Source organism: Mustela nivalis, assembly GCF_964662115.1.
Source record: "Mustela nivalis genome assembly, chromosome: 7".
NCBI lineage: Eukaryota > Metazoa > Chordata > Mammalia > Carnivora > Mustelidae > Mustela > Mustela nivalis.
This window is the reverse complement of record NC_139026.1, coordinates 76055352-76080128: the sequence shown is the minus strand read 5'-3', so window position 1 is coordinate 76080128 and position 24777 is coordinate 76055352. Positions and strand designations below refer to the sequence as shown.

The window sequence follows — 24777 nt, the reverse complement described above, 5'->3', positions numbered from 1 at the left end:
TGTCAAAATATAAGTAAAATGGTAATTAAAAAAACAAGGCACTAGAAAAAAAACTTAATTTTTTAAAAAAATATTTCTATAAATCTCTATGTTGTCAATTCTCTATCAATTGTATTAAATTTCTATCTTCATCAATTCCTCACCTTATTATATAATTTCTTTCATTTTTGGTGAAATGAAGGATTAATTAAAAAGGTGTCTGTAGGGGCATCTGGGTGGTTCAGTGGGTTAAGCCTCTGCCTTCAGCTCAGGTCATGATCTCAGGGTCCTGGGATAGAGCCCCGCATCGGGCTCTCTGCTCAGCAGGGAGCCTGCTTCCCTCTTTCTCTCTGCCTGTCTCTCTGCCTACTTGTGATCTCTGTCAAATAAAAAAGTAAAATCTTAAAAAAAAATAAAATAAAAGGTGTCTATAATATTCTTGATAAAACTGCTATTATTAGACTTATTATTATGTTGCCAATAGCAGATTTGTAATTTCTATCAACTTTAGTCTTAGAAAGCATCCATCTGAAGGTTTATATTTGGCTTACAATATGAATACAGAGGAAGGAAACAGTAATAAGCCGCAGGGAGATTTACAACTACAACCTGTTAAAGTAGATCTTGGGTATTAAAAGGTTCATGAAAACTATAAAAAGAAGTGTTTATTAAATGGTGTAATCAATGAATGCATTCCATACTAATGCATTTCTAATGAAGCTTACTCACTGAAGCACATAAATCTGAGAAAAAAAAAAAAATCCATCCTTAAATGAAAGTCATTCTAAAATGTCCTGACCCATTTACCTGAGTCTCTTAATATAGTTAAGCTATTTATGATAACCCAAGTCAGTCATGCCAAACAGGGATTATAATACTGTTACCCCTGAAGTACTGAAGCCCTCAAGTATGTAGGCACATGTGACCGTTTCCTGTCCCCTGTCGCTTAGGGGTTTTAAGGTTTCCTTCTAATGACATCTCCCCCTTAGCAGACTTCAGTCTTTTAATCTCTTGTAATGCACAATTCACTTTAATTTAAAGATACTGATAATACCTTATGGGTAAGAGCTAAAGGTGTCACAAAGTGCTCACAATTTTCCTTTACTTCAGAGGCTTTTAAAAAACTATCTGCTTACTTTGAGGCATCTGGCTGTATTCGAGATCACTGATGCTACGAAAAGTTTCAATATTGGAAAAGTGTAGCTTTGCTAAAGTATGGTAAGAACAATAGTTTCAGTGAGGTAGGTATTATCTTTTACAAAGTAAAAGTAACAATATTCTGTATTCACCACTGAAGTGATTCTTGATCACAATAATATATCAGATATCAGTGAAAGTAACTCAAGCTGAGACAATTTTCAAGTCAGTTCTCATTATTAATAATGACTGTTCAAGATCTATTTTAGTGTGTATCTGCTTTTCTGGACAATCTTTGCAATTCTACTCTGCTCCTACTCCTTCATCCCCCAATCCCTCCTTCTCCCATTCTTGGCCAGCATTTAAGAAACAGCCATTACATTTAATACTGGCTTAAACTTAGCTAAGACTATCGAGATGTCTCTACCTTGAGTTATATAAAGTCCGAAGTAATTTCTTTCAGTTGCCTGCAGAGTGAAACCCAGATATTCCTTTATATCTTAAGAGGTTTGATACATTAGACAGTTCAAGAGGCAGCTGGCAATACCGGCTATGCTAACAAAGGAAGATGCTCATCAACAACAGCAGAAAGTGATTATTACAGTATCACTGAAAAGGGCTTTACAATCACACCCAGTTAATATTCTTTAACTAAAGGCACAAATAATTTGATTTGTTTAAGGTCATACCACTAGTTAGTGGGTGAGTCAAAGCAGCACCCAAACTTCCTGGTTCCAATGGTTCTACTATATACGACTAACTTATTTTTAACATTTCATTTTTCTTTTTTTAACTGTGACAAAATATATATATATATATCACATAACATCTTAACATTACTAACATTTATATTTGCGTATTTGAACAAAGGCAATGTAACAGACACCAGAGCAACAAAGGAGAACTATTATCACCACATAGAAATTAAATCCTAACACTCCCTTTATTTTTTAAAAAAGATTTATTTCTTTATTTGACAGAGAGAGAGAGAGAGAGAGAGAGAGAGAGTGGGAGGGAGAGCACATAAGCAGGGGGCTGCAGGCAGGAAAGGGAGAAGCAGACTCCCCATCGAGCAGGGAGCCAAACGTGGGGCTCGATCCCAAGATCCCGGGACCATGACCTGAGCCGAAGGCAGAGCTTAACAGACTGAGCCGTCCAGGCGTCCCCCCAGTACTCCCTTTCGGAGGAGAGACACATGTGGTATTTTGTATCAATAGCTCTACAGAGAGAACTGTACTTCTGTTCCTACACACAGCATGTGCTGTCCACTACTCACTCCCATATGGGAGAAAGGCCAGCTGTGCTACTTCATTGCACTAGTTTAACACCAAAGCCCCTATTCAATTCTCTCCCAAACCAAATATGACTCCTCTATGAGAATGTATAGATAATAATATAGGTCAGGGGGAAAAAAGTACTACCCAGTAAACAAAGGCATGACCAATGAAAATATTAATACGAATAGTTCTTACTGCTTTATAGGCACTTGCTGGTGGCATCATCCCAACTATTAAAGGAGTCTTGAGCTTCTTGATTCTAACCTCCTCTTCTGTTCACCATGGTTCAAGCACAGCAGCACCACCTCAAGATGTAGTGAAGAGATTCACTTTGCAGGGCTCTGTCTCTTTAATGTTTCAGATAACGTTACCAAGTATGACTCACTTTTCTTCCACCCACTTCCTTATTTAAACTTTCCCTGCCTGACAGTCAGCACTTAAAATTTATTCACTAACTGGAAGAAAATAAATCCCTATCTTTTTGTCTATTTGGGACCTTTTTCAGGGTTAGTAAAAGCTATCCCCTAACATGGATTTCATTTTAGTTAAAGTTGTAAATACATAAACTGCTTTTTACTCTGATATTTTAGTACCAGTCCTTTTGAATTTCTCCCTTTGTTAATGCCACATAAGGCACAGTACCATAAAAAATCCTAAATAAATTTAGAACTTGGATTTGTCATTGACAGATTTTCCTATAATTGCCAAATTTTCAATTCTCAACTCTCCTACACAGACTGTTATTTATAATTAAAAAGAGAAACTGAGCAATGGGAACTTTTGTGTATGTGTGTGTGTGTGTGTTTTGTTTTTGGTCCTCAGACACATAAACAACTTTGTCTTCCAGTGAACTGTATGATGATGCTTATATTGCACCTTTCATCTGAGAAATTCCAGGTATTTTGTAAAAGTTGTATTTATTAATTCTTCCAAAGCATCTTATTGACATAAAGAATACAAATGCAATGGTCTTTTTCCTAGAATTGTATCAAAGTTTCCCTATAGCCCAGGTGAATTAGGAACATATCTCACCAGCAAATCAGCTATTAAGCTTAGATTCTGCACACAGACAAATATGCCATTGAATGAGTTTCACTGAACTGCAGCCCTCTTTGGAAAGGATCGAAAGTTCTAGTTTGCCAGAGCTTCCCCTCTCTCTAGTACATTATTCGTGGATGCTGTATTCATCGATACATCCTGCGTTTAGGCACTTAAGTTTGTGATATTTTTGTATCAAATATTGGCCTGTCAGTCAGGGCACAAGGGTCCAAGCTTTTGTGACCTGAAAAATCACTTTGGCTTTCTGGAATTGTCCCTACTTCTATAAATGAATTGCTTAACTAAGATGATATATATATATTTTAAGATTTTATTTATTTATTTGACAGAGAGAGAGGGAACATAAGCAGGGGGAGTGGGAGAGGGAGAAGCAGGCTTCCTGCTGAGTAACAATTCCCAATGCAGGGCTTGATCCCAGGACCCTGGGACTATGACCTGAGCCCAGATGCTTAACTGACAGAGCCGCTTAGGTGGCTCCTAAGATGATCTTTAAAGAGGCTTTTAAATCCAAGATTAAGTCGACTGCTTTAAAACTATACTAATTAGAAATTTTTTTTTAAAATGACAGAAACAATTAGAAGCCTGGAAAGAGTTATGGTTACAATCTGTTGAGTAATTTGTGAGCACTCCCATATTTGTGTCCTTAAATGAAACGTGTGCTAGTGCAAGTTACTTTTTCACGTCTAGACTAGAAATGTGTGAAAAGCGAAAATTACACCATTTCCTCTTGCTTAGTCCATAAATATTAGGGATCTAGCCCTTACATCTAGAGCAACAAAGAACATTTTCTTCCTCTCTAAGTAAAAACAACAAGCTTGTGGTTTTCCTATATTGATGTCTTCCGAATGTTCTGACTCTTGAAATCATAATAGAAAGACCAACAGAAATGACACCAGAAAAAGCAAAATATTTCCTTATAGAGTAGGGGTAACATTCATTAGCAGCTAATGCTTAAAAATTGTTTAACTGGTGGTGCGGGTGATCTGATTCATACATCTCACGGGTGCTAGTAAGTAGAGTTTTATTTTTTAAAGATTTTATTTATTTATTTATTTGACAGAGAGAGATCACAAGCAGGCAGAGAGGCAGGCAGAGAGAGAGGAGGAAGCAGGCTCCCTGCTGAGCAGAGAGCCCGATGCGGGGCTTGATCCCAGGACTCTGAGATCATGACCTGAGCTTAAGCCACCCAGGTGCCCCAGTTTTAGAACCAATAGCGCAGTTGGTGCTTCCTCTACTTATGACCCAGTCCCATGCGTTACCTTCATCTCAGGGTGGGGGTCCAGCTGGTCCGATTCCAGAGGGCTTTCTCCATCTTCCCGCTCTTGCACCTGGGCTTCCGTGTCTGCCCCTCCTTCTTCCAGGGGGAGTACCTGGCTGACCCTGGGAGTCCTACAGCTACTGTCAGCAGCATTTCCATCATCATCCTTTGCTGTGGGGGATGCAGGTCCTGTGGTCGCTTCCTCCTCTCCTTCTCCGTTCACTAGGCTCACAGCAAGCAAGGGTTCCAGAGCTTGAACTGGAGTTTCTGGGCTAAGAGTGGCCGCTTTATCCTCCTCCCATTCTATCTGGTTTTGTGCAGCTATCACACCATTAGCCACACCAGTCTGTACACCCTGAGTTGGATCAGTGTCATTTTCTAGCTTCGGTGGTGGGTGCTGGGAGAAGAGCTTTTGCTGAGGGGTGGTTGCTAGTCCATGCCTTCCTGGGGTCCTAGGAACATTCAGGTTCACACCAGAATCTTTCTTCAAATCACTGTAATTTGATAATGTGCTGAAAGATAAAATACAAGAGAAGCATGTGAACACTGGCCTGGAAAAGTTCTAGAAGAAAGACCAGCTTATTCCAATGGAAAGGAGATATTTAGTGAAGACTTTTCCTCTGATGGTTTTAGAAACGTGAATTGGAATAGTCGGGCATAGTTCGCAGTCTCTTGGGATGCTACAGACACTTAAGTAAACATCCAAGTAAAGATGGGAAGACCGAACATTTGCAATAGGGTCTGGAACATTTCCTTGCGCTGTTTGTCAATACGGCACATCAGTAAGGACTGAAATGTGATAAGTATTTATAGTGAAAGCCATATTTTGCCAATATTTTTACTTTTGTACATATTAAAAGTTATCTTCAGATCCCAATTTAGGAACAGGTTAGAAATCAAAAGTTCCTTCTGTTTACGAAGCAGAACACAGTCTCAGAAATGTTGTTAGCCCTGCTGCCATAACCTAACTGACCTGCCTGCCTCCAGTCTCCATCCTCTCCAACCCAGTTTCTCCAGGTCAGCCGTAGAGGTCAAACTCTCCCAGGGCGCCCTGTACACTTAGAAGTTAAATCTGGCCTCCTGCCCCTGGCCTAGGAGTCTGTATACATGAGCCCCCACTTGCCCTAGCCCCATTCAGTTCTTTTTGTCCTCACTCACCATCTCTTGCCAGTCCTGTCTCTGTTGTTCCCACACTCCCAGCAAGCCAATGTGTGCAACTAAGGGTCTCTGCAGCTGCTCTTCTCTCTGCCCAGGATGACCTTCACCAAGACATCGGGGTGGAATGACTCCTTCTTATTATGCAGGATTCTGCTTACATGTTCACCTCCAAGAGGCTTTCTTGGATTATTCTATCTATTGTAAGTGCACTCTGCTATGAACTCACATCTCGTTTAGTTTTTCTTAAAACCCTTGTTATTACTTGATATTATATATATAATCCTGATAGTACAATAGAACCTAACTGCCAATATATTACAATGTCCCTATGTAAATGTTTGCATAACATTTTAATCTAGGATTGCAGGGGAGGAAAAACATAAATCTCTGGGGCTGCAATCTTGGAGAGATTCCTATGACCTAATAAGGAGACAAGACGAATACAGACTAACACTCTGTCAGGGAGCAGAGCACGCCTATCTTGTTCTCTGCTTTCTCCCCACTTCGTAGCACAGTGCTAGGCATCTGGAAAGTGGTCAGGGATCAATAATTGGTAAGAGTAACTGTAATGGTGATCGTGGCAGTCATTCAACAACAGCAGATAGCATTTATTAAGTGCCAGAAAATGCATGGTATGCTTTACATTATTTGCTTCAATCTCATAATAATTGTAAAACAGGACCCCAAAATAGAGAAATTGAAACTTAGAAACTTGCATGATAAGGTGATGTCACACAGCTAAGAAATGATACAGCTACAGTCTGACCCGGAAGTCTGACTCTAAATCCATGGTCTTAACCCCACATTGTAATACACTAGAACATGCAGGAGGGAACAAGGAGAAGGTGAGTCGCCTGCACACAGAACGCGGGAAGAAAGTCCAGGCCAGACTTCCCCGGTGCAGGGAGAGGTTACAGGCTAGAGGACCCAGCAGCACAGCCCATGGACAGTGCTCAGATGTGTGTTACCTTCTCCCTTCACATTCTACTCCTCCCAGACACTGCTGATCTGGAACGGAGACTGGAACAGAGATGCCACAGATGGCAAGAATGTTAATAAAAGACATGGTAAGCTCAGCACCACAGGAAGGGAAGGAAAAATTTGGCAGGAAAAATGCCATATATATAAAAGTTGGTGGTTGTCAATGTAAGTGTGTGTCACATACTCCACTGTTAATGGGTGCCTTCTAGGGGAGTAAACTCCTTGGCCTAGATGACTTCTCAAGCAGTACTTCGTGATCTGAATGGCACGGTCTTCCTCTCCTTACCCACATCAGGGTCCAGAGACCCAGCAGAAAGTTCCTCAGCAGATCCTCTGAACCAACTTTAGGCTTGCTTAGGATTTTTGGAAAGGACTGGTTTGGATGAAAGGTAGGAATTTGGGATGCCTGTTGGTTCAGTCAGTTAGGTGGCTGCCTTTGGCTCAGGTCATGATCGCAGGTCCTCGGATCAAGTCCTGCTTTGGGCTCCTTGCTCAGTGGGAAGCCTGCTTCTCCCTCTACCTGCTCTGCCTGCCACTCCCCCCTGCTTGTGCTCTCTCTCTGACATATAAAATCTTAAAAAAAAAAAAAAAAAAGGTAGGAATTTCCTGTAATAAGTGATTTCCAGGGGACATGAACACTGAGGTGGGGTAGAGATAAGGTGGTGAGAGGTCACTAAAATCAGTGGTTGTACCTATACATATATTCCTGCTGTTTTGTGGATCCCAGACCAAGGGGAAAAACAGATGGCCTTGAAGTGTCCTCGGGAAAAAACAGTGTTCAGTTTTGTGCAAGATGTTATTTCTTTCTAAAATCTTGAAATCTTTTCATGGGTTAAAAAGGCTAGTTTCTCTTACACTAGGAAAGAAAAAAAAGAAAGAAAGACAGAGAAAGGAAGGAAGGAGGAGTAAGAGAGGAAGAAAGGAAGCGTGGGACTGTATTAATACTTACATACATAAATAAGTAAATAAATAAAATTCAGGTGCTCCAAATCACTCATCTTAATAGTGTTACTTGCATTACTGCAAAGAGCAAAATTCTGATATACCGTCTGATACATAGTGTTGTCTAATAGTTGGTAACCTATGACCCCACTCTTCCTGTCAGTTTATGGCAGTAATTCGGTCTACTGAATTCCCATTCCCCAAAATGCAACTTTAAACTGTAACAACTGGGGTAAAACCTGAAAGCTACACATACCATAGGCATACGGACATCACTCAAAAGGAAATACAACTTCCCATTCAAGTCCTAGAGACCCAGTGCAACACTAACCCATTCACACACTTTTAGGGATCAGTTCCTACCAGTAATGCCTCACTAAGAGCGTATAATCATTTTTCATATTGGCAGTAGACTGCTACTTCACCAGATTTGCCAAAATACTCACATTACATCCTATCTACACTTAGAATAAGCTTGCTTAAAATGTCTAGGTTACAACATACCACTCCTTAGATAACAACCTTCAAACTCTGCATCGAAAAATGACTTTGAATCTGTGAGGTCTGAAAGAGTAAAAGAAAACTGGTACTAATAGGCAGAAAAACTGTACATTTTGTGTATGGGGAGGAATGCAAACAGTGGGTTACCAAAATGGTGAGAACCAGAAGGCTCAACTGACTGAAGTCAATACTGACTTAAGTATTGGCTTAAGGGCTTCCCACACCTGCCCCCAAATCTGGTATGCACTATAGACAAGGCTTAGGGCTCCAGTCCTCCCAGATATTATGCAGTCATTGGACATGGCCCTGAGAACTGCAAATATGAAAGGTGACTCTTCGCTACTCAATCAAGTTGCCCTGAGGGGAAAAAAAATTGAAAGTGGAATTAAATCATTCTGGTAGGGGCGCCTGGGTGGCTCAGTGGGTTAAAGCCTCTGCCTTTGGCTGGGATCATGGTCTCAGGGTCCTGGGACTGAGTTCTGTATCGGGGTCTCTGCTCAGTGGAAAGCCTGACCCCCCCCCCCCTCTGCCTGCCTCGCTACTTGTGATCTTTGTCAAATAAATACATAAAATCTTTTAAAAAAAACATTCTGGTAAAGATTACTATAATTTAAGTTAGCAAAGGTATTAAAATTCCTACTTTAGAGGGAGAGATGTTGAAGTTTAAATATTTATGACTCAAGTTCCCACAATTAATTGGGAATGAAAATGAAGACAGGCTTCTGAACTACTTTTCTTAAGAACTTGTTTCTAAATATAGTCTCATTTTAAATGAAGGACACTGCAGTTTTGTACTTGGTCACAATTTTCAGAAGATTTCTGAAGTATTTCCAAGCTATGATCTACTATGTAAATAACAATAAATCCTGCAAATAAATAATGTAATCACCTAGCAGGAAACCATACCCAACTCTTTCACTGCAATGAATGGAAATATTTGGCTTCAAGGATGAAAGGGAGTTTATATACATTGTTTAATTAAATACAGACTTCTGGTGACAGGTAAATTAAAATCATTCTGATTAAAACTTTTTAAAAATTCTATTGATGTCAGCTATGGGAATTCTAAGAAAAAGCAATTTAAGTCATAAAGGAGAAAAACAACTTATGGGAGTTTATTTTTATCTTTAAGTGAGAAATTCATATTTTACCTACCTTTTTTGAAACATTAGGACTAAAGAATATAAAATTGTATCTAATAAATATAAAACTGAGACTTATTTTGCTATTGGCAATGTCTCCTCACAAAACCTAGTAGGATACGAGGGAGTGGGGATTGGGGTATGGGGGCTGAATGGATACTGAAGACTCATGTTAAATAAAAAGTGGGTCAGAAAGAAGGCCACAGAGATGGCACAGACCAGCAGAAATTATAGTCACAAACATGCACAGTGAGAAACAAGGAGAGACAGCCTCCTGTTTTCCCAGCCCAGACATCTAGCTACCCATGGCATGACCCCAAGGCATAACACAACGTGACATAGGCAGATACAAAGGAAATGAGAGCACATTATCAACTGATCTATACCACACACAATGTGATGAAAAAGCTGGCGGCAGAGACCCTGCTGCACACAGGGAATATATAGTAAATGACAGTTCATACTAGGGCAAGGTTAAGTATTTTTAAAATTTACTCTTTCTAAAGGCCTCCCAAACCTAGTAGAATAAAATTCTTATAATTTAGAAAATCTATTACTCTATCATCTTAAAACACATACACACACACACACACACACACACACACACACAGCCCAGCTTTCTTCTCCCCTCCTCTTCTTCCCATTGTGAATTAGCTCTTACCTGCCTCCTTCAAAGCGACTGATGAGATCTGATACCTTACTGGGTTTTTCTTTTGAGACACAAGAAGCAGAGGCAGGTTTAACTTCCTCCATCCTTGGTTTCTCACTAGATAAAGCTTTATGCCTGGGGGTTTGGTGTATATTGGACGAAGGTGAATTCTGTAGATGCAATGGCTTTGGAGGCACTGTAGAAGAAGGATTAAAAGAATTCAGTATTTCATGGATACGTATTCCATAACAAATGAAACTGATGGCCTGGGTGCAAAAATCTTCAGCATTATCAAATTTTTGTAAAGGGGTCAAATTTGTACTGAATTTTAACCAAGGGATCGCTATCTAGGACATTTGCTGTGACCTCTATAAATCCCATCTCCAAGATTCAAGCGGTTCTTTTAATTTTAAGTCACTTTAAATATGGCTTTATTAAACATCTAGCCATCTACATATTGCTGTGAACTTCCACTGTCTATTAGAGATAACATGGCAGTTATTTATCTAAACAGAGAAAAGAAAGTACTAACTTTGAAACTAATTCCTAGGGATACACTGCTTGTTATGAAACAGTTTCTAAATATAGAGTAGTAACTAATATAATAGAATCCAGAGCTAGTAAATTAGACCTAAAAGTCAATAAAACAATATCAAACAACAGTAATTACTATAGCATCTTCCCATTTAACAAAAGCTCCTGACCTCATTTGATCTTCGATGAAAATTTTCGCTTTACCGTCCTTTGAGATAGGTAGCATTATTTACCTCTTAGGTCTATTAAGGTTCAGAGTGGTTAAATGCTTGCCCTAGAGGAAAAAGACTGATCTGATTTTATGACTGGTACCCAGACTCTAGTTCCTTCCTCTGTCAGCAATGCTCCCAAGTATAAAACCAGCAATAGGGGGTTATAGGAGTTCTGTTATTATTGTCTACTACGTTAATAGTTGGCTTGCATTACTACCACAAATTATTTGCTTAGTAGTAAGTCCTTCCCTCAGTTAACAGATCATTTCCTGAAATATTAAAATCTATGGAATATCTCTAACAGATGAGGAATTCTGTAGAGGAGAAAATACACCCTAAGTGCCTGCTTCATCAGTACAGGAATTACTTCAATTTTGAAAACCAATGTAATTTTCCTCTTAGATTAACATTCTGGGTAAAGGATTATATAATTTGTATGCATTTATCTACAACAGGTTCTAACAAATCAAATAAATTTCTTGTTATTCTTTTTTTAAATCCTTGTTCTCACTTCCCAAGGAAGGGTAGGGAATCATGTCTCCTACTTACATGCCCCATTTTCCCCCAGCTGGGTTACCCTGGTTTTCAGTCCTCTTATTTCTTCTATAAACTCAGTTGACAGTTGCCTGATGCTCACTGGCCTAGATGTCATCATTTCTATGTGAGCTATCAATTCTTACAAAGAAAGAAAAAAAAATATGCTACAGGTATGACAATTAATTCACCTCATTCCCTTTCAACACAAGAAGAAAATCCCAATTAAAAAAAAAGACATGCTTCTTTTTATGGAAATGGTGTTATTTTCCAAGAAATGCTCAGGGGGGATGGTTAAATATAGTATCCATTGAGAAAGAAGGGACTTATATAAGCATGGTATTTGTTAATTTTAAGGAAAAATTTCCTGTGTAGAATTATACCAAAATAACAAACTATGACAATATTACCCCTCCCCACCACACACACACAAGCAGTTTTAATATTAGGAATAATTTCAACATTCCTAATTAGAATATTCAAAAAAGGAAGTGAATGTGTTCTCTTTCTTTATAATTCTATAAAAATTATTACAAAAATTGTTATAAAATTATTTTAATTCATCCATCTAGAGTTTACTCAGTGAACATTATTTACTACATATCAGACACTGTTAGATGCTTAGAAAACTCAAATAATATGTTGTCAGTTTCTCAGAGATAACTCCACTAACTTCTCCCATCTCAATTATGCCTACCTAAACTGTTTCATAGCATTGTGTACTTTGTCTCCAAAGTGCTTACAATAAATTATTATGATTAAGTAGTCATAACTAGTATTAAAGAAACCAGAAATAAAATATTAAGTATAGTACAGATGTAAAGCGTTCTCTTCCACAAGGCTGGAGTTCTGTGAGGGTAAGGAACAAGTTTATTTTGATCACAAATATATTCACAGTAACCACATACACAGTGTTTGGCAAATCTGTGGAATATGTGAAGGAAAAAAATGTCATCAAAGAGTTCATAGTCTAGTGAGGAGACAGTTTAATGAGGCTGATAAAAGTGGCCACGGGGGGGGGGAGGTGGCCACCGGGTACTGTTATTTTAGAAGCACAGAGGAGGCATCTCATCAAGGGAGACAACCCAAATGGAAAATAAATATGCACATTTTAAATAAAAGAACACAAATATTACATGTATATGACACAAATTTCTAGATGATACATGAATGGCTACAGTGTCATAAACACTGCCTTAGGGGGAAATAATATGTGCTTTAGTCAAAAACATAACTGGTGAGTAAAAATACTCTCGTCTTCCCCTCCCTTGCCCCCTTTCTCAACATTTCTGATCATTTACCCTATGGAGGTCAACATTTCCAAATGCTCCCTGGACATCTTCTAGGTGTTCTAGCAGCACCTCCATTGAATCTGTCTTAAACTCAACCTACTACTTCTTCCCTCTGCAGCCTAATGGATGGAAATAGGAAAAGCAGTGTTCAACCTTACTGATAATCAGGGAAATGAAAATTAAATCTAAATAGGATTCTACTTCGGCCCTATTGCAGCCAACGTTACAGACCGTAAATAGAACAAAACAATTTAAAAATTTCTAATCATCTGAGATAATTACCGAGCATGAAAAAAATGAACTGCCAGCTTAAGTTTGGGGATTGCCAGTGGATTTTGATTAGTCTCATTTTACTTACTATGGAAAACAACAGCTGGCCATCTTATTTTTACATAAACTCTACGCCCAAGGTGGGACTTGAACTCAAAACCCTGAGATCAAGAGTCCCATGCTCTATCAACTAAGCCAGCCAGGTGCCCTACATAGATGGCTATTTTTAATACATTATAAATTTATAACATATTATACTTTAAAAACGGAACATTACACATAGGATGCTTTACATTAGAAGCAAATGAAATAGGTTTGGGTACCTCACATTTAAATTATTCAAACAATAATGTGGTTTTTGAAGTTCATGAAACTTTTTTAAACACTAAGCTTTAATGACTGATGAGAGATGATATATGAGCTCTACAAAATAAACAACTATGGAGAATGCTGTGGATCAAAGCTCCTGAGAGAAAAAGAACTATTAGCTTTAATTGCTAAAGAAGTTATTTTGAGTTTATGTCTAGCATGGCAGGAAATAGGCCGATATAGAAAGTGGTGAACAAGAAGAAAGACTTATGTTGGAAGTTGCTCAGTAATTTATTTGTTTGAAGGGTAGGATTGATATGAAGTGAATAAACCATTGTTTTCCACGGCTTTAGGGTATTTTCTGAGGCTGAGGCAAAACAAGCCCTAACTATTAAAGGAATCCATTTCAAAAGCAACAGACTCTTACTTAGATTCAAATAGAAGCTTATCTCATCTAAAATTCAGCTCTTTCATTGTTTTAAAACTGTGATTGTTCAAAAATACTTGTTGGTATTTTTTAATTGATAAAATTGACATACAACATTATATGAATTACAGGTGTATAATATGATTCAGTATTTGTATATATTGTGAAATGATCACTGAAGTCTAACATCCACCACACAGTCAATTTTTTCATGTGATGAGAACTTTTAGGATTTCTTCTCAGTGATTTTCAAATATACATCACAGTATTATTAACTATAGTCACCGAGCTATATACTATATCCTCATAACTTACTTATTAGTAAACATAAAAATAAAAACCTAATGTTGTTCCAGACACATTACTACATAATCACCACTAATAAAGGTATTCAATACTGTCTCTCCTTTAAATATCACTAAAATAAATGGTAGCATTCCATGGGAGGAAAAAAAAAAAAAAAGATTTAATTATGAGCTCTTTTGAGGATCCAGATCAGAGTTTCTCAAACTACTGACATATCAGGCCAGATAATTCTTTGTTTTAGGGGGGCTGGCCTGTGCACTGTACAATGTTGAACAGCATTCCCAGCCTTTCCCCACTAGCTGCCATCAGAAACTGCCACACGTGGTGTCCAGCAAAAAAGTCTCTGGACAGTATCAAGTGCAGGCCATGGGGTGGGGGTAGGAGAGCTGCAAAATCATCTCCAGTTGAGAATACTTATCTAAAATAATATAATAAACACTTATCTAAAATAAGAATCTTCAATTAGGGGCACCCGGGTGGCTCATTGGTTAAGTGCTTACCTTCACCTCAGGTCATGATCTCAGGGTCCTGAGAATCGAGCCCCGCATTGGGCTCCCTCTCCTTCCTGCTTGTGCTCTCTCTATCTGTTCTCTCTCTCAATAAATAAAAATTTAAAAAATAAATAAAGTAAGAACCTTAAAGTTACATAATGGATCTTGAAGCCTCACTAGGCTCACCATTCATAAATTTGTAAGGGACTTGCCACACAGTGAGAATAAAGGTGTCAGTGGGATAATCCCTGGATCTGTACAGGAAGTCCCCATTAATAATCCCTTCCTTTCTTTGCCTCAGTCACCCAAATATTCTTAAGGGTTTGGAGAAATTAAAAGCAAGCTTCTCTCCACTAGAGGGTGGGGAAACTCTTTTATTTGGCCCATAAGTAAGTAGTGCCCAATTTGTTTGGCAGCTGATCTGACAATACCAAGGTGTAGCCTCATTTCCCGAATGTTTCTCTCTATATAGTACACATTCTTCCAAGTTTTAAACAAAGAACAGTAGAAACAAAGTAGAGGAAACATGGCAATGGATCAGGGAGTCATTCAACAAGGATTACTGAAGGCCTGCAATGCAACATGGGATTGCAGTACAAAGGCAGAAAGAAACTAAGAAGGAGGAGTGCCATAAAGAGTAGGTTAAATGATAGCGAATGAGAAAAAAATTAAGTAAGTGTGAGGAAATATGAAATGTCAAAGGTGACAGTGGGGTTAAAATTTTAGCTGGGGAACTAGGGAAGAACCAAACAATGAATGAGAGTACTTTCAAAAAGTACAATGTTCTCTAAATGATTTATTTAATACCTGGAAATAGTCCTTATAGTTTTGTAAAATTATATGTATTTTTTAAAAATATTTTATTTATTTATTTGACAGACAGAGATCACAAGCAGGCAGAGAGGCAGGCAGAGAGAGAGGAGAAGCAGGCTCCCTGCTGAGCAGAGAACCCAATGTGAGGCTCGATCCCAAGACCCCAGGATCATGACCTAAGCCGAAGGCAGAGGCTTAACCCACTGAGCCACCCAGGTGCCCCTAAAATTATATGTATTAATCCATATTCAGAAAAGGAAGTATAAATGTATTAAAATATCAGTATGTTGACTTTAATATAATTCCAAACAGCAAAAATCAAGATCATGTGTTATCTCCCTAAGGAATATGATTATTTTGGCACATAGCAACTCAGAAGGACACTGGTGTAATTTATCTCAATGGACTATAATGGACTATGAAGCACAAGGAAGTAAAACATCTTCCCAAAAAAGGCTTTATAAATAATGAAATTCCTGTTTGTGATCTGGACAATTACATTAAACTGAATTACATTTGTTTTTCATATTCTTACTTCATTTGATCTTTGTCAGCTCAGGTCTAATAAGCAAGATGGAATTCTGTATTTTGCAAATAAAATAGCTTAAATCATGACCACAAAAACTTCTATGTTCATATTCATATCATTTACATAGGGAGGAATATGGTCAAAAGAAAAGGTTATGAACTCATGAATGAGTCATTCATTTGAATCACCAATTATTTGACTTCACTTGATAGCCTTACCCCCATACTACCATAAATATAGCTAGTAGTGAGAACAAAAAGAAAAATGTCCCACAATCTGTCAGATTCTATTTTAAGCCCCCCCTTTTTAAACACCTTTAAGACTTTTTCAGAAATCCTAAAAACTTAAGAACTTTAAAGAGTAACACTTGTTCTTTTATGATGTGTTCTCTATAACAACTTTTTTAAAAATTCTATTTATTTATTTGACAGAGAGAGAAAGAGCACAAGCAGGCAGAGTAGCAGGCAGAGGGAGAGGGCGAGGGAGAAGCAGATTCCCCACGGAGCAAGGAGCCTGACACAGGGCTCAATCCCAGAACCCTGGGATGATGACCTGAGCAGAAGGCAGTTACTTAACCAACTGAGCCACCCAGGTGCCTCTGTAACAACTTCTCTTTCAAAGAACAAAAAAGAGACCAAAAAGTGAATACCACATAAATCAAATAGAAATTTATTTTTTCCAGAGTGTAGTAATTCTGAAAATGCCCAGTATTGTTTCTTGGCTGAATGTTCATCATTTGGTACAAATAAAAATCTATTGGGAAGAAACTACACATTAAATCACAGTAGGGCTCAGCTTTGTGTTAATGTTTCCAAAGCCTTGCTCTCTGTCATCAAAATTGCAGTTTTGTGCTCCTCAAAGCTAATACCCCATTCACCAGAAATTTATTGCTAAAAGGAAATGGTCCCTGAACAAAAGTCAAAGATTCTACCATCATAGTTGTTTTTCCCCTTATTAACTGCTCAATTCTTGAATGGAGGAGCCGTTTATTTTAGTATCTGTGGATGACTTTATTAAGAAGCATTTTTAAGCCCTAGTTCCTGAATAGTATAAAATCACATTCTTACTAAGTATATTAAACACAGTTTTACAGTTATCTGTTTCACAGATCCTCTGACGTTGAGCAAGTCACACTGACTTTCTGACAGTAGTCATTCATTTGTCACACATTTATTATGCAAATAGTAAGTACTAAGTCAGGCATAACATGTCCCCCTTAAGGGGACATGTAAATTTCTGCAATGAGAAAAGAGTCATATCAGAAAAAACATATACGGTGTTTTATACCCAACTCTGCCTGAGACTGATTTTTTTTCCCTGGGTTAAAAAAAAAAAAAAAAATCCACCCAATATCTCCCATTTAAAGCTTAAAACCCTTTTTTTGGTCATTATCATTTTTCTGGGTAGCTTTCATCAAAAACAAAACACCCAACCTGATTAAAAACAAACAAACAAAAAGAAAACAAACACCAAAACCTACCTTGTGGCTTTGGACTTGCAGCTGAGTGTTTTGCGGGGGTTTTTCCATTTATTCCCTGAGCCTCTTCGTTAGATACATTCTGATCAACCTGTGGGGTCGTGCTTCTTTTCAAATAAGGTGGAACAACAGTGATCTTTGGACAGGTACTGCTGCCTGCGAGAGTTCAAAAAGAAAGAACAGGTAAATAGAGAGGTGGAACACAGCTATGTCCCATGAGTTAAATTTCTTCTTACCCCAAGAAACAATCAGAGATCTAAGACTAAGCAAAGCAACCCATCTCCAGTGTATGCCCGCCTTGACAGAATTTCTTGGGAAAGATCTCATTCCATGTGCTCGAGAAACCTTGTAATGCATACTGACAGAGATCGCCGCACACACGGGTGCGCGCGCGCACACACACACGCACACCCCCACCCTCTCTCCCTCCTTTCCTTGCAAGGCCACAGAAAGGGCAGAATGCAGCTGCTACGGGGGAAGGCGAGGACAGGAGGGCCCCAGTATTCATCTGTTCAAGTGTCTCTTCCAGCAGCCAGTCAGTCACCAGTCATCGACTCTGAAGAACAAAGCAGGAAAGCACCGACATGACAGCTGACCTAAAGACTCTGGAAGAATGGGTCAGTGAGAAAGGAACACACGCCCCTCTCACTCATGAGCTTACTCAGACTCCAGATCTACACATACAAGCTAATACCCATATATATATATATATTTTTAAAACAGAGTAGCACTCCCTAGCAACCCTATTTTTTTTTAAGATTTTATTTATTTATTTGACAAAGAGAAATCACAAGTAGATGGAAAGGCAGGCAGAGAGAAAGAGAGGGAAGCAGGCTCCCTGCTGAGCAGAGAGCCGGATGCGGGACTCGATCCCAGGACCCGGAGATCATGACCTGAGCTGAAGGCAGCGGCTTAACCCACTGAGCCACCCAGGCATCCCCCCCATATATATATATATTTTTTAAAGGATTATACAGATTACACGATCTTATCTACAGCTCAAAACTCTAAAATGTAAAGAGACTGAAATACATCATAAGACATAAATGTAGGAAAATAGATCAATTTTCTGTTTGGTTCCTGATACAAGAAGTGAATTGTTGAATTTCAGAGACTTTTTAAGAAATCATATGCCACTGCTTTCTCTTTATACCACTTGTATTAAATTTCTCCTTCTTCTAGCTGACACAATGATATTAACAACAGACTGGACCCTGCTTAGGAGAAAATAAAATTTCTACCAGGAATATTGTGATAACTAAATAAAAGTATTCTACTTAAGAAACCATCACTGTTTAAAAAATAGAGTCTCAGGAGTGCCTGGGTGGCTGAGTGGGTTAAGCCTCTGCCTCTGGCTTGGGTTATGATCTCAGGGTTCTGAGATTGAGCTCCACATCTTGTCTCTGCTCAGCGAGGAGCCTGCTTCCCTCTCTCTCTCTGCCCGCCTCTCTACTTGTGATCTCTCTCTGTGTCAAATAAATAAATAAAATCTTTTTAAAAAATAGTTTCATTTTTACAGAATCCAAATATCTGTAGAGAGAACTGTAAGCTAAAAAGCCTTAATTATTCAAAACAAGAAATGCTAATAAAACCTAATCACCTTTTTACTGAGTAAAATGATTCTCTTTTATTTTGATTCGTAAGCAGTATTAATTAAAAACTGCACATGCTGCTTTATTTTCTGTGTTCTCCTTGAAATTTATCCTGGTAGAACAAATTTTAGAAGGTCTTAACCCTTCCAAGTCCTGTCGACAAGTTTGAGAGATCCAGTGGGACCACAAAGTAAATGGGTTTTCATCAAGCACCCTTCTGCTCAAACGGCCTGCCGTCTGGATGAAGCACTGTTTAGACAAACAGAACAAAGGCTCTGAATGCAAGATTTATAGATTTTTTTGACAGTATGTTATGACAAATACAAACAGAAGAAATAAAAGCTCAAGTCCTTAAATGTGGGACCCTATCTACGTTTTTTAGAAACACCATGTGAGGGAGGCAAATTATAACTCTAAAATCCGTAGCATGATATCCAACGACTCAGCCTTTTATTAGGAGCATTAGGATGTTTGTTCCACAGTGATCCCAATGATGGCTTCTTGGGCCTAAAGGCCACCAGCTGGGGTCTGGAAGGATGGCTTTGGGACAGAAACAGTGAAAAGCCAGAGTTTAGCTCCAAATCAGAGGCACAAACTATAATGTGACTGTAAAATGAGGCACTGAAAGCAAGAATGTTGCTTACAGCAGCAAAACTGTAAAAAGCAGGTAGCTAATGGGTGAAATGAGAAAACAGATTATACTGAAGCTTTGAAAAATAGATCACCAACTTACATATTAAAAGATGAAACTACTCTAATAATTAGCCTATTTAGAAACAAAAGATGTCTTGAATAAGTAACTTGAAATTTAAAACTATGCTCTTTATTTCTGGATAGCAAACATTCAGGGTATGATGGGTTTTACCCAAGTCCCATATTTATTAGAGTATCTTCCATGAATGTGTCAAAATGCCTGCAGTAAGAAATCATATTCATTTTCTTATAAATCTATTGAAATCATGTTTATAATTTTTTCTCTTTTTTGGGTCACTGGCAATAAATCTACAACCAGAAACTTGATTTTAGATCATTGCTTAATACCAGTCTACAAACTTTAGCCACTATCACAAATTATGAAAATATGGTGAAAGATACAGGAAACACATTTTTAAAGGATTAAAGAAAAAAAAAAAAGCAATGACAAATAGGCAACAGAGACCATTTGTGGCTGTAAAGCCAAAAATATATTTTTGAAGATTTTATTTATTTGAGAGAGAGAGAGTTGGAGAGCACATATGAAAGAGAGCAGGGTGAGGGGTAGAGGGTGAAGCAGACTCCCCACTGAGCAGGGAGCCCGATATGGGACTCCACCCTGGGACTCCAGAATCACAACCTGAGCGGAAGGCAGACGCTTAACCAACTGAGCCAACCAGGATCTCCAAAGCCAAAAATATTTACTATCTGGCCCTTTACAGGAAAAGCTTGCTGACCACTACTCTAGGTTAAAACACATCATGGTAAAGAAACGTGCCCTTTAAAAAAGGGCCATTTCATTAAATATTTCATCTTCTCACTAATCTTGGAATAGTAATACAAAACAAAACTTTTTTTTTTTTTTTTTTTTTTGAGTGTTTATGACTGACTCAGCCTACTCACATTTGGAGACAGTTCTTATTTGGGTGCCAATTGCATAATAGGGAACCGAAAACAAAATTGCAACCAGATGGTTCACCTATTCAAGAAATTTAATATTAACTTTTAGAGTCCAGCTTACCGAGAAGAGTGACTAAACAGTTAATCTTGGGCTCAGATAAAAGTACAACAGTTACATGATGTTAGTGTAAGGGAAGGGGGCCTATTTAAAAAATGTCTCTTCCTGAGGATCGATGATCTTTTTAGCCACTGGTCCTACCCATTCTGCATTCCTCTGCATTTGGGTTACTGATTCGTGCTTGCTGGGTCACATCTCCTCTAAGGAATGTCTAGATATATACTAACTGCAAGAGGCCTCAGATATTTTCAGCTAATAAATCCAGCCTCATCTTTGACTGTAGCTGGAGAGCTTACCACTAGGGCTTCACTTTCATTTGTTTGTCTTCTTCTGTATCACTTGGGAGTGGTAGATAATCTCTCTTACTGGTTAGGGTGACTTTGTCTCCTATTTGGAAAACTTTGTGTTGAACTGTGATATTTTGCCAAATCATTCTCAAATAGCTCTTTCACAGTCTTTGGCCATCCATCTCAAAGCAAAGTCCACTCAGTTCTGTGAGTCTTCAGGCTTGCTCTCTTGCTGTAGTATCATTCCCCCAGATCACATCTTTCTGGCCTTGCTATGGCCGTGTCTGACATCTCTTCCAACTGCGCCAAGTCTCAAGTCTATCAAAGCTCAATGGACTCCCCTCCTTGGGACAAGAGGGTCTCTCGGGCTTAACGGGTAAGAAGTAGTATTCTAGAGAAGACAAACTTTTCAGGGGTACATTGTCCAGAGCAAAAAGATACCTTAAAAAAGGAAACAAAAAGGAAACAAAACTACAACTTTTCTTTTTTTTAAGATTTTACTTATTCACTTGAGAGAGACACCGTGAGAGAGAGCATGAATGAGGAGAAGGTCAGAGAGAGAAGCAGACTCCCCGTGGAGCTGGGAGCCCGATGTAGGACTCGATACCGGGACTCCGGGATCATGACCTGAGCCGAAGGCAGTAATCCAACCAACTGAGCCACCCAGGTGCCCCTACAACTTACTTTTTAAAAAAAGATTTTTTATTTGAGAGAGAGAGAGAGAATGTGAGCATGAACTAGGGGAGGGCCACAAGGAGAGAATCTTTACGCAGACTCCCCACTGAGTGCAGAGCCTGACATAGGGCTCAATCTCACAACCCATGAGATCATGACCTGAGTGGAAACCAAGAGTCGGATGCTAAACCGACTGAGCCACCCAGGCATGATCTGCACCCCCACCCCAAAACTTGTATGAAGTATTTTTAGGTTTACAGGGAACTGCACCCGGGTTCCTAAAATTAGCATTTATATAACCATGGTACATTTATGAAAACTAAGAATTTAATACTGAAAAAATACTAAACCACAGATTCAGTTCCAATTTCATCAATTTTTCCACTAATATCCCTTGTCTGTTATAGGATCCAATCGAAAATACCACATTGCGTTTAGTTCTCATTGTCTCCTTACGGCACCCAACCTAAGACAGTTACTCAGTCATTGCTTGTTTTGTATGATGCTGGCACTTTTGAAGGGTCACAGTCAGGTATTTTGTAGACTGTCCCTCAAATTGAGTTTCTCTAATGTTGTCTCATGATTAAATTGGGTTTATGAGTTCGAGGGCAGGACGTCATAGAGACAATGTGCCCATCTCACTGTATTACCATCTCACCGTATTACATCACGGCATGTTATCAATGTGATTAACACATGTGATATTAACCCCGGACCCTGGGTAAGGTGGTATCTGCCAGGTTTCTACACTAAAAATATTAAAAGACATTTTTCAACAATGTTTTCTTATCATCTCTTCAAAAATTTTCCTTTTGTCCTACAATTTCAAATAAGGGTCATTATCTCCCATGTGTTACCTAAAATACCTAGATTTTGTGATGAGCACTGGGTGTTATAATATGTAACTAATGAATCATTGAACACTACATCAAAAACTAATGATGTACTATACAGTGGCTAACTGAACATAATAAAAAAGGAAAAAAAAGATCAAGCAGGTTTTTTTTTTTAAAAATAAACCCATTAAGGTTATAAAACTCATGGTTTACAACTCTTCTGCAAAGGGGAACAAAGCCATAACCAAGAAATTTATTTTAGAATACATTTTCCAAATTTCTAGAGCTCCATAAGAACTTTTCCAGAAAAGCAAGCAAACCATAAAGGATCTTAGAAAAGAAAATAATTTAAGAAATTTTCTTGGACCTAGGAAATTGACATCTAGGAATGTACAGAAAGAATCCTGTGTGCATAAAAAGTATATGTACATATACATATACGTACATAAAGCATATGTATATGTATATGTACATATACAAAAGTATATGACTAGTCAATGCAACTTTATGGAACATATGAACCATTGTTAAAAACAGAAAAACAAAAATAAGATTGGGAAGATCTCCAAGACATTATTAAATAAAAGACAAACTATAGAAAAATATGTATAGTAGGATCCCCTTTATAAAAGAAAAATGCATACAAATGTGCATAAATGCATTAGAAAGGGATGTTAGGAACAGGGCAAACTTAACTGGGAGAACTGGGAGTAGGAAGAGAAGATGAATGGGAACCTTCACGTTTTGTTGTCTATATAGCTGTATCATTTAAATCTTTTATAATGAAAAGGTGCTTAGAAATTACTTATGAAAAAGAGAAAATCTATGAAAGTCGGGTGTATTAAAGATTTAAAAATATATATCCTTTATGTTTGCACACCTCTATAGACAGCAGCATTATTCACAATAGCTAAAACATGGAAGCAATGCAACTATCCATTAACAGACGAAGAGAGAAACAAAATGTGGCATATACATGTAACAGAATATTATTCAGCCTTAGAAGAAAGTCCTGAAATATGACGCAACATGGAGGACCATCAGGCCATTATGTGAAGTGAAATAAGCCAGTTAAAAAACACAAATACTGGGGCGCCTGGGTGGCTCAGTGGGTTAAGCCGCTGCCTTCGGCTCAGGTCATGATCTCGGGGTCCTGGGATCGAGTCCCGCATCGGGCTCTCTGCTCAGCAGGGAGCCTGCTTCCTCCTCTCTCTCTCTCTCTCTCTCTCTCTCTCTCTCTCTGCCTGCCTCTCTGCCTACTTGTGATCTGTCTGTCAAATAAATAAATAAAATCTTTAAAAAAAAAAAACTTTATAAAAAAAAAAAACACACAAATACTGTTTGGTTCAACTTATACTAGTTACACAGAGAAGTCAGAAGCAGACAGAAAGTAGCATGGTGGTTGCCAGGGACTGAAGAGACAGGAGAATGCAAAGTTACTGTTTAATGAGTACTGCATTTCAGTTTTACAAGATGAAGGGTTCTATGGATGGATGGCTGTAATGGTATCACACAATACCAATGTACTTAATGCCAATGAACTATACACTTATAATGGTTAAGATGGCAAATTTTATGTATTTTTTAAAAAAGTAAATGAAAAAGCTTTAATTTAAAGGGGCACCTAGGAACCCTCTTACACTGTTGGGACTGCAAGCTGGTACAGCCACTTTGGAAAACAGTATGGAGGTTCCTCAAAAAATTGAAAATAGAGCTACCCGATGACCCAGGAACTTCATTACTAGTGGTTACCCCAAAGATACAGATGTAGTGATCCAAAGGGGCACCTGCACCTCAATGTTAACAGCAGCAATGTCCACAATAGCCAAACTATGGAAAGAGCTCAGATGTCCATCAGCAGATGAATGGATAAAGATCTGGCTCATATATGATGGAGTATTACTCAGCTATCAAAAAAATGAAATCTTGCCATTTGCAATGATGTGGATGAAACTAGAGGGCATTATGCTAAGTGAAATAAGTCATTCAGAGAAAGAAAATTATCATATGATCTCATTCATATGTGATTTAAGAAACAAAACAGAGAAGCATAGGGAAAGGGAAAGAAAAATAAAACAGGATGAAATCAGACAGGATGACAAACCATAAGAAACTTTTTTTTTTTTTTTTTTTAAGATTTTACTTATTTATTTGACAGAGACAGAGAAAGAGAGCACACATGCACATAAGCAGGGGCAGTAGGACAGGGAGAATTGCTTCTGGCTGATCCCAGAATCCTGGGATCACTACCTGAGCTGAAGGCAAATGCCTAACTGACTGAGCCACCCAGGCACTCCAAGAAATTGTTAATCACAAGAAACAAACTGAGGGTTGCTGGACAGGAGGGATGGTGGGGGGGGAGGGATAGGATAACTGGGTGACAGACATTAAGGAGGGCA

The 24777-nt window shown here is 38.4% G+C and overlaps 1 protein-coding gene across 1 annotated transcript in view; it reads right to left on the bottom strand.

The window, feature by feature from the left end:
- Positions 1–24777, bottom strand: part of FGD4 (FYVE, RhoGEF and PH domain containing 4) — a 205269-nt gene that overhangs the window by 50228 nt on the left and 130264 nt on the right. Inside the window, exons 3-5 of the mRNA XM_082742459.1 lie at positions 17281–17433; positions 10096–10279; positions 4712–5222 (exon numbers count right to left, since the gene is read on the bottom strand). Coding sequence (XP_082598585.1) covers positions 4712–5222; positions 10096–10279; positions 17281–17433 — 848 coding nt within the window. The remainder of the gene's footprint in view (positions 1–4711; positions 5223–10095; positions 10280–17280; positions 17434–24777) is intronic.